The 12468-nt window shown below is 38.2% G+C and overlaps 1 protein-coding gene across 2 annotated transcripts in view; it reads right to left on the bottom strand.

The window, feature by feature from the left end:
• The window catches only part of TNPO1 (transportin 1), a 93253-nt gene that overhangs the window by 57468 nt on the left and 23317 nt on the right, over positions 1 to 12468 (bottom strand). The window contains exons 1-2 of one of the 2 annotated variants that reach the window (XM_039242068.1): positions 626 to 754; positions 379 to 492 (exon numbers count right to left, since the gene is read on the bottom strand). In XM_039242068.1, coding sequence (XP_039097999.1) covers positions 379 to 483 — 105 coding nt within the window. In that variant the 5' untranslated portion in view covers positions 484 to 492; positions 626 to 754. Of the gene's footprint in view, positions 1 to 378; positions 493 to 625; positions 755 to 12468 lie in introns of those variants that run through there. The other variant, XM_039242067.1, reaches the window with a different exon arrangement.

Here is a 12468-nt window from a genome sequence, read left to right on the forward strand (position 1 = left end):
GCGCCGCAACCCGGGACTCGCCCGCCCGCGTCGCTCTCCGCCCCACGGGCAGGTCAGCGGTGGGCGGGCGGGGACGTGGCGGCCGGGCGGGCGCACATGTAGCGATCGCGGGCGGCGGCCGGGAGCCCCCGCCTCCCGCGGGCCGGAAGCCGGCGGCCGCGGCAACACCCCGGACCCGGGCTCGAGGGCCGCGTGCGCCAGGCGCCGGGCAGGAGCTGCGGCGGCGGCCGGGCCTCTCCCCGCGGGCGGGCGGGCGGAGGGCGGAGGGATCCGGGGAGCGGGAGGAGGGGGAGGGGCGGCGGGAGCCACCCGGCCGCCGGGAGCGGGCCCCGCGCGGGGCGAGCTGCGCGGGCGGCGGCAAGGCCTCGGAAAGGATACTTGTTGCACGGTTCTCTGGATGGTGGTGTCTGGGGACTGGGACTCCTTCAGCAGCTGCAGGATTTGCTGAAGCCCTTGCTCGTCAGGTTTCCACTCATACTCCATCTTGGTTTGCTGCAAATAAAGCCAGACACAGGAAGAGACGGAGCAAATGTTACTCCCCGTGCACAGGCCCGAGGGCTTCCCGCGCCGAGCAACCCCCTTTTCCCCGCCAGAACGACCCCTTGGCTCCCCAGACGCCTCGGACCTGCTTGGGGGTGCCCCGAAAGAAGTCTCGGACGGCGAAACCCGGGGGAACTGATCCTAGCAGCTCGGCCGCCCAACGTCTACTGCTGCTTCTGCTGCTGCTGCCGCCGCGGCCGCCGAGCGCAAGGAGCCGACCAGACTGAGTCACCGCGAATTTGCAATCTGGCCCCTAGATCCGCTCACGGGAGCCCCCTGGGTCCTAGTGCCACGCAGTTTTTTCCAACCCAACCCAACTTGAGTTCCGTACAGATTATTACTGATTTAAGAACTAATCAAAAGTCGAGTCCTTATCAAAACCCCTGAGAAGCACCTGAAGAGACTTGATTTGGGGTATTCGTTATTTTAAATTAACATGGTGAATAATGAAGAATGACTGAAATAGAGGAAAAAGCCTGGAATTCCCCTGACAATTTAACAATACTTAGAGCAAATAAAAATGTTTACCTTTCAATTTGATATACCTGGCACTAATATTTAGTCTAAAATATTAAAAATGTATTGCAGTCACAACCCACACCTTGATAAACACTAAACACTGCATTTACCTTTGCACAACGTGAATGAAAAAGCTGTATTCTTTTATAAACTTAAACTTTTGAACTCAAGTGAAATAAATTCCATCTGAAATAACCACATTTCACAACTAAGGGCTTTGGTTGGGATGAAGAAAAAACAAGAAAAGTAACGTAATTTTATAAGTGGATTGTGTTTAATTCTATTAAAGTGCTCTCACATACATTTTCTCATTTGATTCTCTAGCCAACCTGGGGAAGTATTATTTGACCCCATGTGCCAATTATGGATCAAAAAGATCTGAGCAAATTACCCCAGTTAATTAGCAAAGACTGGGCGGAGTTTAGGTTTCTTCAGCTACTAAGAGTTGCATCTGCTACAATCAGTTGAAACTATTATATCAGTGACACAGTTTCATTAAAACTAAATGCTTAAACAAAAACAAAACTTAAGTCTCAAGGGTGAATTATTTGTAAAAATCAAACTGAGTATGCTGAAAGAATTTTTCATAAGGCTTTACTACTACATGATGGTTAGACAGCGGAAATTAGTCCCTTCCTTGTAGGGATCCCCTTCTTAGCAGGGGTTAAAATTACCTGACCTTACCGCAGGTGTCTAGTTAGCATTGTTTTTGGGTTTTTTTCCTTCTTCCTTTTTTTCCTTCCTTTTTAATCCCTTCCTCTCTTCTTCACCCTTATTTTCTGGTTAATATCCTGTAATGTGTTTTGCTCACAATCTCCTATGGACTTCCTAAATGACCCAATGCAAAAAACTGTTCTTATTTAAAACAACCCCCTCCCCTAGAAAACAATGATCATCTAAACATATCTATTAATATTATAGTGTTTTTATTCCAATCTTCGTTCTGTGTGCTTATGTGTACATTATATTTTATAATAATGGGACTCCTGCTTCTTGCCCAACTTCATATATCATTATAGATTTATTGGAAATATTTTTAAAAAACATGATAGTACTCCCTTGTATTGCTGTGCCGTAATTTTAATACACTTTCAAATATACATAACCTGTACAAATCATAGGCATACAACTAAATGGAGTTGTACAAACTGAAGATGCCTGCGTAACCAACGCCCACATCAAAATATATTATGATCATTACCAGTACCAAGGTTTCCAGTGTACCCATCCCCAGTCATCCAAAGTAATTGTTATAATTTCTATCATACAGATCTCTCCTTCCCTCTTCTTACTTCAGAAACTTGTTAAAAATTACAAAAATTGTAAGAAACCAAACAATATGATTGTACACATAAAGTTAATTCAATCCTGCCTCCAAGCTTATGTACATGACAGAACCAGTTTTAAGTCTGATTAATCCTGCTACACTTTTCTGTATTCTCAAACATACATATAGTTCCAGTTTTGTTTTAAAAGCATACTACATACGACACTCTATTAATGCTACAACTTTTAAACACATAACATACCATCATTCCAGGCTAATACACATAGATTTCAGTCACTTTTTAATAGATGCACACAGGTCTTTAGAATGAACAGAACATAATTTACTCAACCCCTTCTTGATGGGCTTCCAGGATGCTTCCTTTTCTTCTTCTTCTTGTTTTTGAACCACACACACAAAAAAACTTTCTTGTCCTAATGTGTCTACACAGTAGTGGCACCCCAGTGGGATTATTAGGCCAAAAGTATGCGCATTTAAAAATTTCTAACAGTTATTACCACATTGCTTTCTAAAAACAGTTATGAAATTTACACTCACAGAGAATATGAATGTTTCCCATATCTCCACCAGCACATTCTTTTCATTTTTGTGAATCTAATGGGTGAAAACTTTATTGCTACTGACACTACGGTAGGGAGCAGGGAATGGTAAAAGGGAGGGAACCTAAAAATCTGGACTTTAGTTATAAACTGGAGCTGTGACCACACACATCTCACCAGTGGAGGTGACATTTGGATAGCCTACTTAACTCCCTAGCTGCCCTTTTAAATAACCTTAAGTCTGGGCCAATAGCAGCCAGGTCAAAAAGGCATCATCACATCCATCCTTAGGATGAGAGCCCCATAAGATCATTATCATGCTTCATCTTTACCCCTGCACCCAGAAAAGTAGAATTCTTTTTCTTTTCAAACAGTTCAGTATTTAGAACATTTAATTTGATCCACCTATGATGATGGTATAGGTATAACGAAGATAAACTGTTCCCTCATACCTTACTCAAATTATTGGAAACAAGTATTTTGAACTTCTATACCACATTTTCCTTACAGTGGTAATATATACGTATAACATTAAGTGTAGCATTTTAACCATTTTAAGTGTACAGTTTAATGGCATTAAGTACATTCTTATTGTTGTGCAACAATTACCATCTCTATCTCCAGAACTTACCACATTTCGTTGGCCATTAAAATTAGGAAGAGTCTTCTGCTAGGGTAAGCCAGAGGGATCACACGGTTATTTAGGTAATGTCTGAAGTGCCTTAAGCTAACAGAGGACACCGGGATTCTGAAATCATTTATTTAAACAGTAATAAAAGAAATCATTTATTTAAATAGTAAACTACATCTATAATAAACAATATCAAGATTAACACTGGATTTTCCTGAAGTAATTACTATCCTATTTGCATGCTGAAGGCTGAGATCTAAATGTTTCAAAAAAGGGAAGTAATACTTTCAATGTTTCTCTTTTAGAGTATGCAAATCATGCTGATTAGTCCACAACATTCCACAGTGAAACCACCCCCGACCCCCAGTCCAAGGCATTTCATTAGCTAAAACAGTTATCTGAACTAGCTAGATAGAAGATGGACCAGAATACAAAGCTACTAAGAATACTAAGTTACTCTAAGATACTGTTTGGGGCCTTCAGAAAACTGAAGACTCCCAAACTGTTAAGAAGTTAAATGTACATAATTTGAATTTGCTAGAGTCAAGACTCGTGTGAGGTAAAGCACTGGTTGAAAAAAGTAAAAATAAATCTAGTCTCTTCCCTGCTGGAGAGACTGTAAGCCATAGTTCAAAAAGCAAATGGGAGGTCTGGATTCAACCAACCTAAGTTTAAATCCTAGTCCTTCCATTTAGTAGCTGGAAAAACTTGGACAAGTTAATTAATCTCTCTGAGCTTTAGTTTGTCAACCCTAAAATGAGAATATATCAACTTTGTGACAGGATTATATGTACCTGCCTGACATATGATATGATTTAAAATATAGTAGTTTTGTGGTGGTTCCATGGTATAATGGTTAGCACTCTGGACTCTGAAATATAGTAGTTTTAACTGCCACACCAATGGTTTTCTACTGCCTGCAAGATAAAATCTACCTTTTTTCATGGGATCTGGTTTCATGATCTGGTCCATCACCTCTAGGGACAGCTTTATCTCTTATGGCTTAACCTCAAACTTTACGCTCTACCAATACCAACTGAGCCTCTCATACCTCTGAGCCTTTGCAAAGGGATTTCCTGACTGGAATGTCCTCTTTACATTTGGCCATTTGGAAAACTCCTTCTCATTCTTCAGAGCTATGCTCATCTATTCAATTTCGAAATATTTACTGAGCGTCTTCCTTGGCACTACGCTTGATACTGGATACTATTTCTCTTTCATGATATTATTCTAGGACCTTCCCACAAGACTTAAGTGTTTTTTTCATTACAGATCAGAAACTGTCATATTATAATTATTTCCAGGTCTGTCTTAGCAACAGACTATGTGTTCATGGAGAAGTGGGACAGTGTCTTTTGGCCCTCTTTGCCTAGTAGAGTCTGATTCAATAAATATTTATTGAATAAATAGTATTGCTGTTGCCATTAATTCAACTGAATATTAAGCTGAACAACTACCATGTGGCTCAATGAGCAATGACGATTCAAAAGTGAGTAAAATATTGTTCTTGCACCCACTAAGCTCTCATTTAGTGAGAGAGACAGATGCACGGTCTATGAATGAAGCGTATGAATAAAGTACCATAGGAAGAGAGACTAACACAAATATATTCGGCCAGGAAAGAGAAGAGTGCTTTAACCCCCTTTGGTTCAGAGCTTTTTTTCCCTTTTTTTCCCTAATTTCTTTTTTTTTTTTATTTTTTTTCTAATGTTTTATTTATTTCTAGGAGAGAGAGAGACAGTGTGAGCAGGGGAGGGTCAGAGAGAGAGGGAGTCACAGACTCTGAAACAGGCTCCAGGCTCTGAGCTGGCAGTCAGCACAGAGCCCGACGCGGGGCTCGAACCCACGAACTGCGAGATCATGACCTAAGCGAAAGTCGGATGCTTAACGGACTAAGCCACCCAGGCGCCCCCTTTTTTCTCTAATTTCAATTATGTTAAAAAAAATTTTACTGAGTAGCTAGATGTTTCCACCTACATGGTGAATTACTATGAAGGTGGTAAATGTTGCTAACACTGACATGGTTTCTCAAAATGGTGAACAACTCCACACGAAACAAGGTTTACCCTTCCTTCACTAGTATGGTAGTTTTATCCTTAGAAAACTCAACATTTAATTAAAATCTTGCAAAAAATTCCATGTGCATATGTAAAATTATTTGAGGCTCTTGGCTGATATTTTTTTCTCCTCTGTGATCATGTAGTGGAGCATTCACAAGTCATTTAGGGCTTAAGACAATTCTTAATGGTGAACATCTAGAATCTCTCAGCCCTGCCCACTAAATACCAAAAGCACCTCCTAAATTCTAGGACTCCCCCCTGCCCTCCCTTAGATAGCAGCACTATGGTAGAGAAAGTACAGGGGCTGTGGGGACATTAAGCTGACCCAGTTCGGAGGTCAGGAAAGAACTTCCTTGAAGAAGTGACGTTTTTACCTGAGAATCTAACAGGAATTACCAAAAAGTAAAAGTGAGAGGAGGGCAGGGGTTTTAAGAGTTGGAATTCATCCTAAGGCTAATAGAAAGCTTGTGAAGGGGATTATAAATTAATAGATGACAAATTCAAATAAAAATATGGAAAAGAATTACTCTTCCAGGAAGTAGAAATGAGGAAGGAGAGGTTAACCTTCTGCTATTTGGTATTATGTTTATTTTCACAGTACGCGTAATATTTTCAGAACAAAAATGATTTATGTATAAAACAATCGGACTCTGTGGGAAATCCCTGGAAGGGGCAGGAGCCACAGAAGACCTAACTGTCCAATCTGCTTTTAAAATGGAGTTCCAGTTGGTTAGGGGGAAAGTCTGCCATATTTCACAGAGAGCCAAAATACTACCAAAAAATCTGGTTAAATATTAAAGGCATAAACACATCTATTATTTTGTCAATAATAGCAACAGCTAATGTTTTTGAGTACTAGGCAGTGTCCTAAGCGCTTATATATGCCTACTAATTTATTCCTCAGAACTTTATCACGTATTGTTACCTATATTTTGCAGATCAGTAAATTGAGGCAGAGAAGTTACTTGCCTCAGATTACTTACATAATAAATTAATCCTTCATTCAAACCCAACTAATCTAGCTCTAGAGTCCAGTCTCTAAGCCCCTGATATACTGCCTTTCTAAAAGAAACATCAGTTTCTGTAAAGTACGAAACTAACTGTAAATAGAACCATTTCTAAAAGAATGACATGTATTTAATACCTTTGTAGTGACGTAAGAGAAAATTTAAAATCATATTTCACTGGGATGCCTGGGTTGCTCAGTCAGTTAATCAACGACTCCTGGTTTTGGCTCAGGTCATGATCTCAAGAGTTCGTGGGATGGAGCCCTGCAATGGGCTCCACAATGACATCACAGAAACTGCTGGGGATTCTTTCTCCCTCTCTCTCTGCCCCACCCCCATACTCTCTCACTCAAAATAAATTTTAAAAATCCTATTTCAATTTCACTATTGCAAAATAAACAAAACAGTAAATACAGCAGTATGTATATTATGAACATATAATAAAAATGAGATATTTCAATAGCACTGAGTACGTGAGTTTAAAACATTCTAACTCTAATCTTTACGGAGCTAGGTGGCAAGTATTATCTTCATTTGATCAACAGATAAAACAAAATACAGCTTAAAATGTAGACTTTCAAAGCAAATGTCTCTTATACTGGCTTTTTACAAAAAGACACTATGATGAACAAGAAAGAAAAAAATCAGAGATATCCAAAAGGCTAAAAAGATCCTCCCATTTCTTTTAAAGTTACTTAATAAAACTTTTATGAGAAATTGAATCAAAGTTCAGGTATGAAAGGAAAAAAGACAAAGTCTAAAGGTAGCCGATTATTAAGAAGTTAAAAAATGAGGCTTTTTAATGTCAAAGACTCAAAATGTCAATTGGCTTGTTAAATTACAGCTATCAGTGAAACTATAAAGTCCTTTAAGAGATTTATAAAGTAATCAAAGATTACAGGGCACCTGGGTGGCTCAGTCAGTTAAGCGTTCCACTTTGGCACAGGTCATGATCATACTGTTCGTGGGTTCGGGCCCCGCGTCGGGCTCTGTGCTGACAGCCAGCTCAGAGCCTGGAACCTGCTTCAGATTCTGTATCTCCCTCTCTCTCTGACCCTCCCCTGCTCACGCCCTCTCTTTCTCAGAAATAAAACAAACAAAAAAAAAAGTAATCAAAGATTAAGTAAGGCTCAAGAAAGAAAAGCGGAAAAAGTAAAACCCAACTGTTCAGCCCAAGATACTAGAAAGGAGCTCAAAAAGATGAAAGGGTAGGGACCACAGTTTATGGACCAGGGAATGTTACAAGGTGCTAGGCACAGAGTTGGTTTTAAATCATCCTTGACTGACTGATTAGGGTAAATGATCTAGTTCACCACTCAGAAGAATTAAGCTAAGAAGATAAAATTATATTGGGGCGTCTGGGTGGCTCAGTTGGTGGAATGTGCCGACTGCTCAGAGCCTAGAGCCTGCTTCGAATTCTGTGTCTCCCTCTCTCTCTCTCTCTGCCCCACCCCTGCTTGTGTTCTCTCTGTCTTTTTCTCTCAAAAATAAATAAACTTGGAAATTTTTTTTAAAAGCCAAGTTAAAATTATAATCCTTAGGCACAATTTACTGCCCTCTAAAAACTGTAAAGATTAACAAGAAAAAGAGGAAAATGGAAAATGGGTACTAAGGAAAACTTAAATAAATATACAAGAAGACCTTTAAAGACAACTAGACATCTGACTCAAATGCCAAAGTTTACAAATATTAAAAAAACAACAACAGGTGACAGTAAGGAAAATGTGATCTCAAAACCCAATCCAATCTACAACCAGGTACTTCCTACATACTTCTGCTCATTTAATATTCATAGCAGCACTATGAGGTAGATATTAACTCCATTTTATATTAACTGAGGTTAGGAAAGGTTAAGTACTTGCTTGGCCAGTATGTGACAGACTGGGCATTCAGAACCAAATTTGTGTATTTTCAAAGTCTGGACAGTGCCTAGCAACAACAGCAACCCTGTTATCATTTATGGAGCACTTCTATGTGCCAGTTATTATACTAAGTGCTTTAAATGCATGATCTCATTTAATTCCATGAGTAGGGACTATTATTATCTCTATTTTACAGAAGAAGAACAGGCTTAAGTGAAGTGTTCAAGGTCACAGAGGTCACAATGGACAAAGGCAGGACCCAAGCCCAGATATACCTGACTCCAGAGCCTGTGCACTGATCCATGCTGTCTGTCATATTATTCTCATTCTGCTGCTTTCATGAGCATGTGACTAAACATTAACAGAATTCCTGGGTAGTTTTCTCTTTTCCTCTCTATTCCAAGCATCACCAAAAATTCAACAGCTCTCTTGATTAGTGTCTACTTTCTTCAGTGCAAGTGTGATAACTACATCTTCCTTTTCAGAGTTTAAACTTTTATTTATTTCTTTCTTCCTTTAAATTTTGTTTATTTAAGTAATCTTTATGCCCAACATGGGACTCAAGCTCATGGGCCTGAGATAAAGAGTTGCATGCTCTTCCAAATGAGCCAGCCAGGTGCCACAGAGAGTTTAAACTTTTCTTTTTTTCTTTTTTAAATGTTTTTTATTTTTGAGAGAGAGAGGGAGAGAGCGAGCGAGCGAGCACAAGCAGGGGAGGGGCAGGGAGAGAGGGAGACATAGAATCTGAAGCTGCCTCCAGGCTCTGAGCTGTCAGTGCAGAGCCTGTGCAGGGCCTGAACTCACAAACTATGAGATCATGACCCGAGCCAAAGTTGGATGTTTAACCAAATGAGTAACCAAGGTGCCCTTAAACTTTTCATTTTTAATTAAATAAAAGACTGACAACAGTAATACTTCCCATATGGTTAACTTTTGGTCACATCATTTTCAATCAGCTTAAAATAGGATGTTATAAAGTCATCAAATCACATAGGAAGACAGGAAGATGGGAAGAAACAAAGACTACAAACCAGTCAAAAAACAATTATCAAGATGACAGCAATATGTCCTTACCTATCAAGAATTACTTTAAATGTAAATGGGTTACATTCTGTAATCAAAAGCAAAAAATGAGAGAATGGATTAAAAAAACAAGATCCAACAGTATGCTGCATACAACAGATTTATTTTAGCTTCAAGGACACACACAGAGACTGAAGAGACATAAAAAGCTATTTCAAGCAAATGGTAACCAAAATAAAGCAGGGCAAGCAATACTTAGACACAAGAGATTTTATTTTTTAATTTTTTTTTTAAGTTTGTTTTGAGAGAGAGAGAGAGAGAGAGAGGGAGAGAGGCAGAGAATGAGAATCCCAAGCAGGCTCTGCACCATCAGCGCAGAGCCCGATACAGGACTCGAACTCACGGAACCATGAGATCATGACCTGAACCGAAACCAAGAGTCCGATGCTTAACTGACTGAGCCACCCAGGTGCCCCAACACAATAGATTTTAAACTAAAAATGCTCTAAACAAATAAGTTCACTATATTAATATACAAAAGTTATTCCATTAAGAGTTTATATGCTAACTGTAAATATTTATGTATCCACTAATAAAGCACCTAAATACATAATGTAAATATTAACAGAACTAAAAGGAGAAATAAGCAGCAATACAATAATAGTTGGGGACTGTAATATCCCACTCTCAACAATGGATAGATCATCCAGACAGAAAATCAAAAAGGAAGCAGTGGACTTAAACAACACTACCTAGCAAATGGACCTAACATTCCATCCAACAGAGGCAGAATACATATTCTTCTCAAGAGCACACATAACACTTTCTACAATAGATCATATGCTAGACAATGAAATAAGTTTCAACATATTCAAAATAGAAATAATATCAAGTATCTTTTCTGATCACAATGGTGAAACTAGAAATCAGTAACATGAAGATGGAAAATTCACAAGTACATGGAAATTAACACACTGCTGAAAAACCAAGGAATCAAAGAAGAAAGCAAAAGAGAAATAAAAAATATCTTACGACAAAAGTTATAGAATGCAGCAAAAGCAGTCCTAAGAGGAAAGTTTGTAGACATAGACACATACATATACCAAGAAAAGAAATATACCAAACAACATAACTTTACACTTCAAGGAAGAACAAAGTAGGACCAAAGTTAGAAAAAGGAAGGAAATAATAATATAGATTAGAGCAGAAAAAAATAGAATAGAGATTAAGAAAACAATAGAAAAGATCAACAAAACTAAGAGCTGATTCTATGGAAAGATAAAATTGACAAACCCTTAACTAGACTCAGAAAAAAAAAGACAGGAACCAAATAAATAAAATTATAAATGAAAGAGGAGCTATTACAACTGATATTACAGAAATAGAATAGATCATAAAAGACTACTATGAACAATTATATACCAACAAATTGGACAACCTAGAAGAAATGGGTAAATTCCCAGAAACATAACCTACCAAAATTGGATCATGAAGAAAGAAAATCTGAAGAGACTAATAATAAGGACCCTAAATCAAGTTAAATCCCAATAAAGATAAAGCTTAGGACCAAATGGCTTCACTAATGAATTCTACCAAACATTTAAAGAAATATTAACATTAATTCTTCTCAAACTCTTACAAAAAACTGAAGAGAGGGGAACACTTCCAAACTCATTTTCAAGGGCAGCATTTCTCTGATAGTGAAGTCACATAAGGACACTAGAAGAAAACTACAGGTCATTATCTCTGATGAGTATAAATGCAAACATTCTCAACAAATTATTGGCATAATGAATTCAAGAGCATATTAATCATCAAGTGGGATGAGCCCCTGGGATGCAAGGACAATTCAACATCCACAAATCAATCAATGTGATATATCATATTAATAGAAAAAAGATACAAATCCTATGATCTCAAGAGATGTGGAGAAAACATTTAACAAAATTCTATTTCCATTCATGATAACTCTCAACAAATTTGGGAGAGAAGGAACATACTTCATAGACCATATGTGACAAACCCATAGGTAATATCACACTCAATGGTGAAAGGCTGAAAGCCCTTCCTCTAAAATTAGGAACGAAATAAAGGTGCTCATTCTCACCACTCCTATTCAACAAAGTACTGCAAGTTTTAGCCAAAGCAATCAGGCAACAAAAAAGAAATAAAAGGCATCCAAATCAGAGTGGAAGAAGTAAAACAGACATGTCTCTATTCACAGATGACATGGTCGTCTACATAGAAAATCCTACAGATTTCATCAAAAAGCCAATTTAGTAAAGTTGCAGGATGCAAAATGAACATACAAAAACCAGCTGCATTTCTATACATTAACACTAAATTATCTGAAAGAATAAACAATTCCATATACAACGTCAAAAAGAATAAAATAGTTGGGAATAAATTTAAACAAGGAGGTGAAAGATCTGTACAGTGAAAACTGTTAAGACACTGATAAAAGAATTTGAAGAAGACACAAATGGATATCCTATGTTCATGGGTTGGAAGGATTAATATTATTAAAATGTTATACTACCCAAAGTTACCTAGAGATAATGTAATCCCTATCAAGATTCTAATGGTATTTTTTACAGAAAAAGAAAAATGAATCCTAAAATTGATACGGAATCACTAAAGACATTGAATAGCCAAAGGAATCCTAAGAAAGAACAAAGCTAAAATGACCATATTTACTGATTTTGAACTATACTAAAAAGCAATCAAAATAGTATGGAACTGGCATGAAAATGGATGCATAGACTTATGGAACAGAATTGAGAGCCCAGAAACAAACTCATGCATTACAGTCAACTAATAATATTGACAAGGTGGTCAAGAATACTCAATGGGGCAAAGACAGTCTCTTCAATGAACTGTGTTGGGAAAACTGGGTATTTACATGCAAAAGAATGAAACTGGACCCTTATCTTCATCACTCAAAAATTAACTTAAAAGGATTAAAGATAGACTTTAATAGAACAAAAGACCTGAAATGA

This window comes from Hyaena hyaena, unplaced genomic scaffold (genome assembly GCF_003009895.1).
Source record: "Hyaena hyaena isolate Hyena2069 unplaced genomic scaffold, ASM300989v1 scaffold_205, whole genome shotgun sequence".
Lineage (NCBI taxonomy): Eukaryota > Metazoa > Chordata > Mammalia > Carnivora > Hyaenidae > Hyaena > Hyaena hyaena.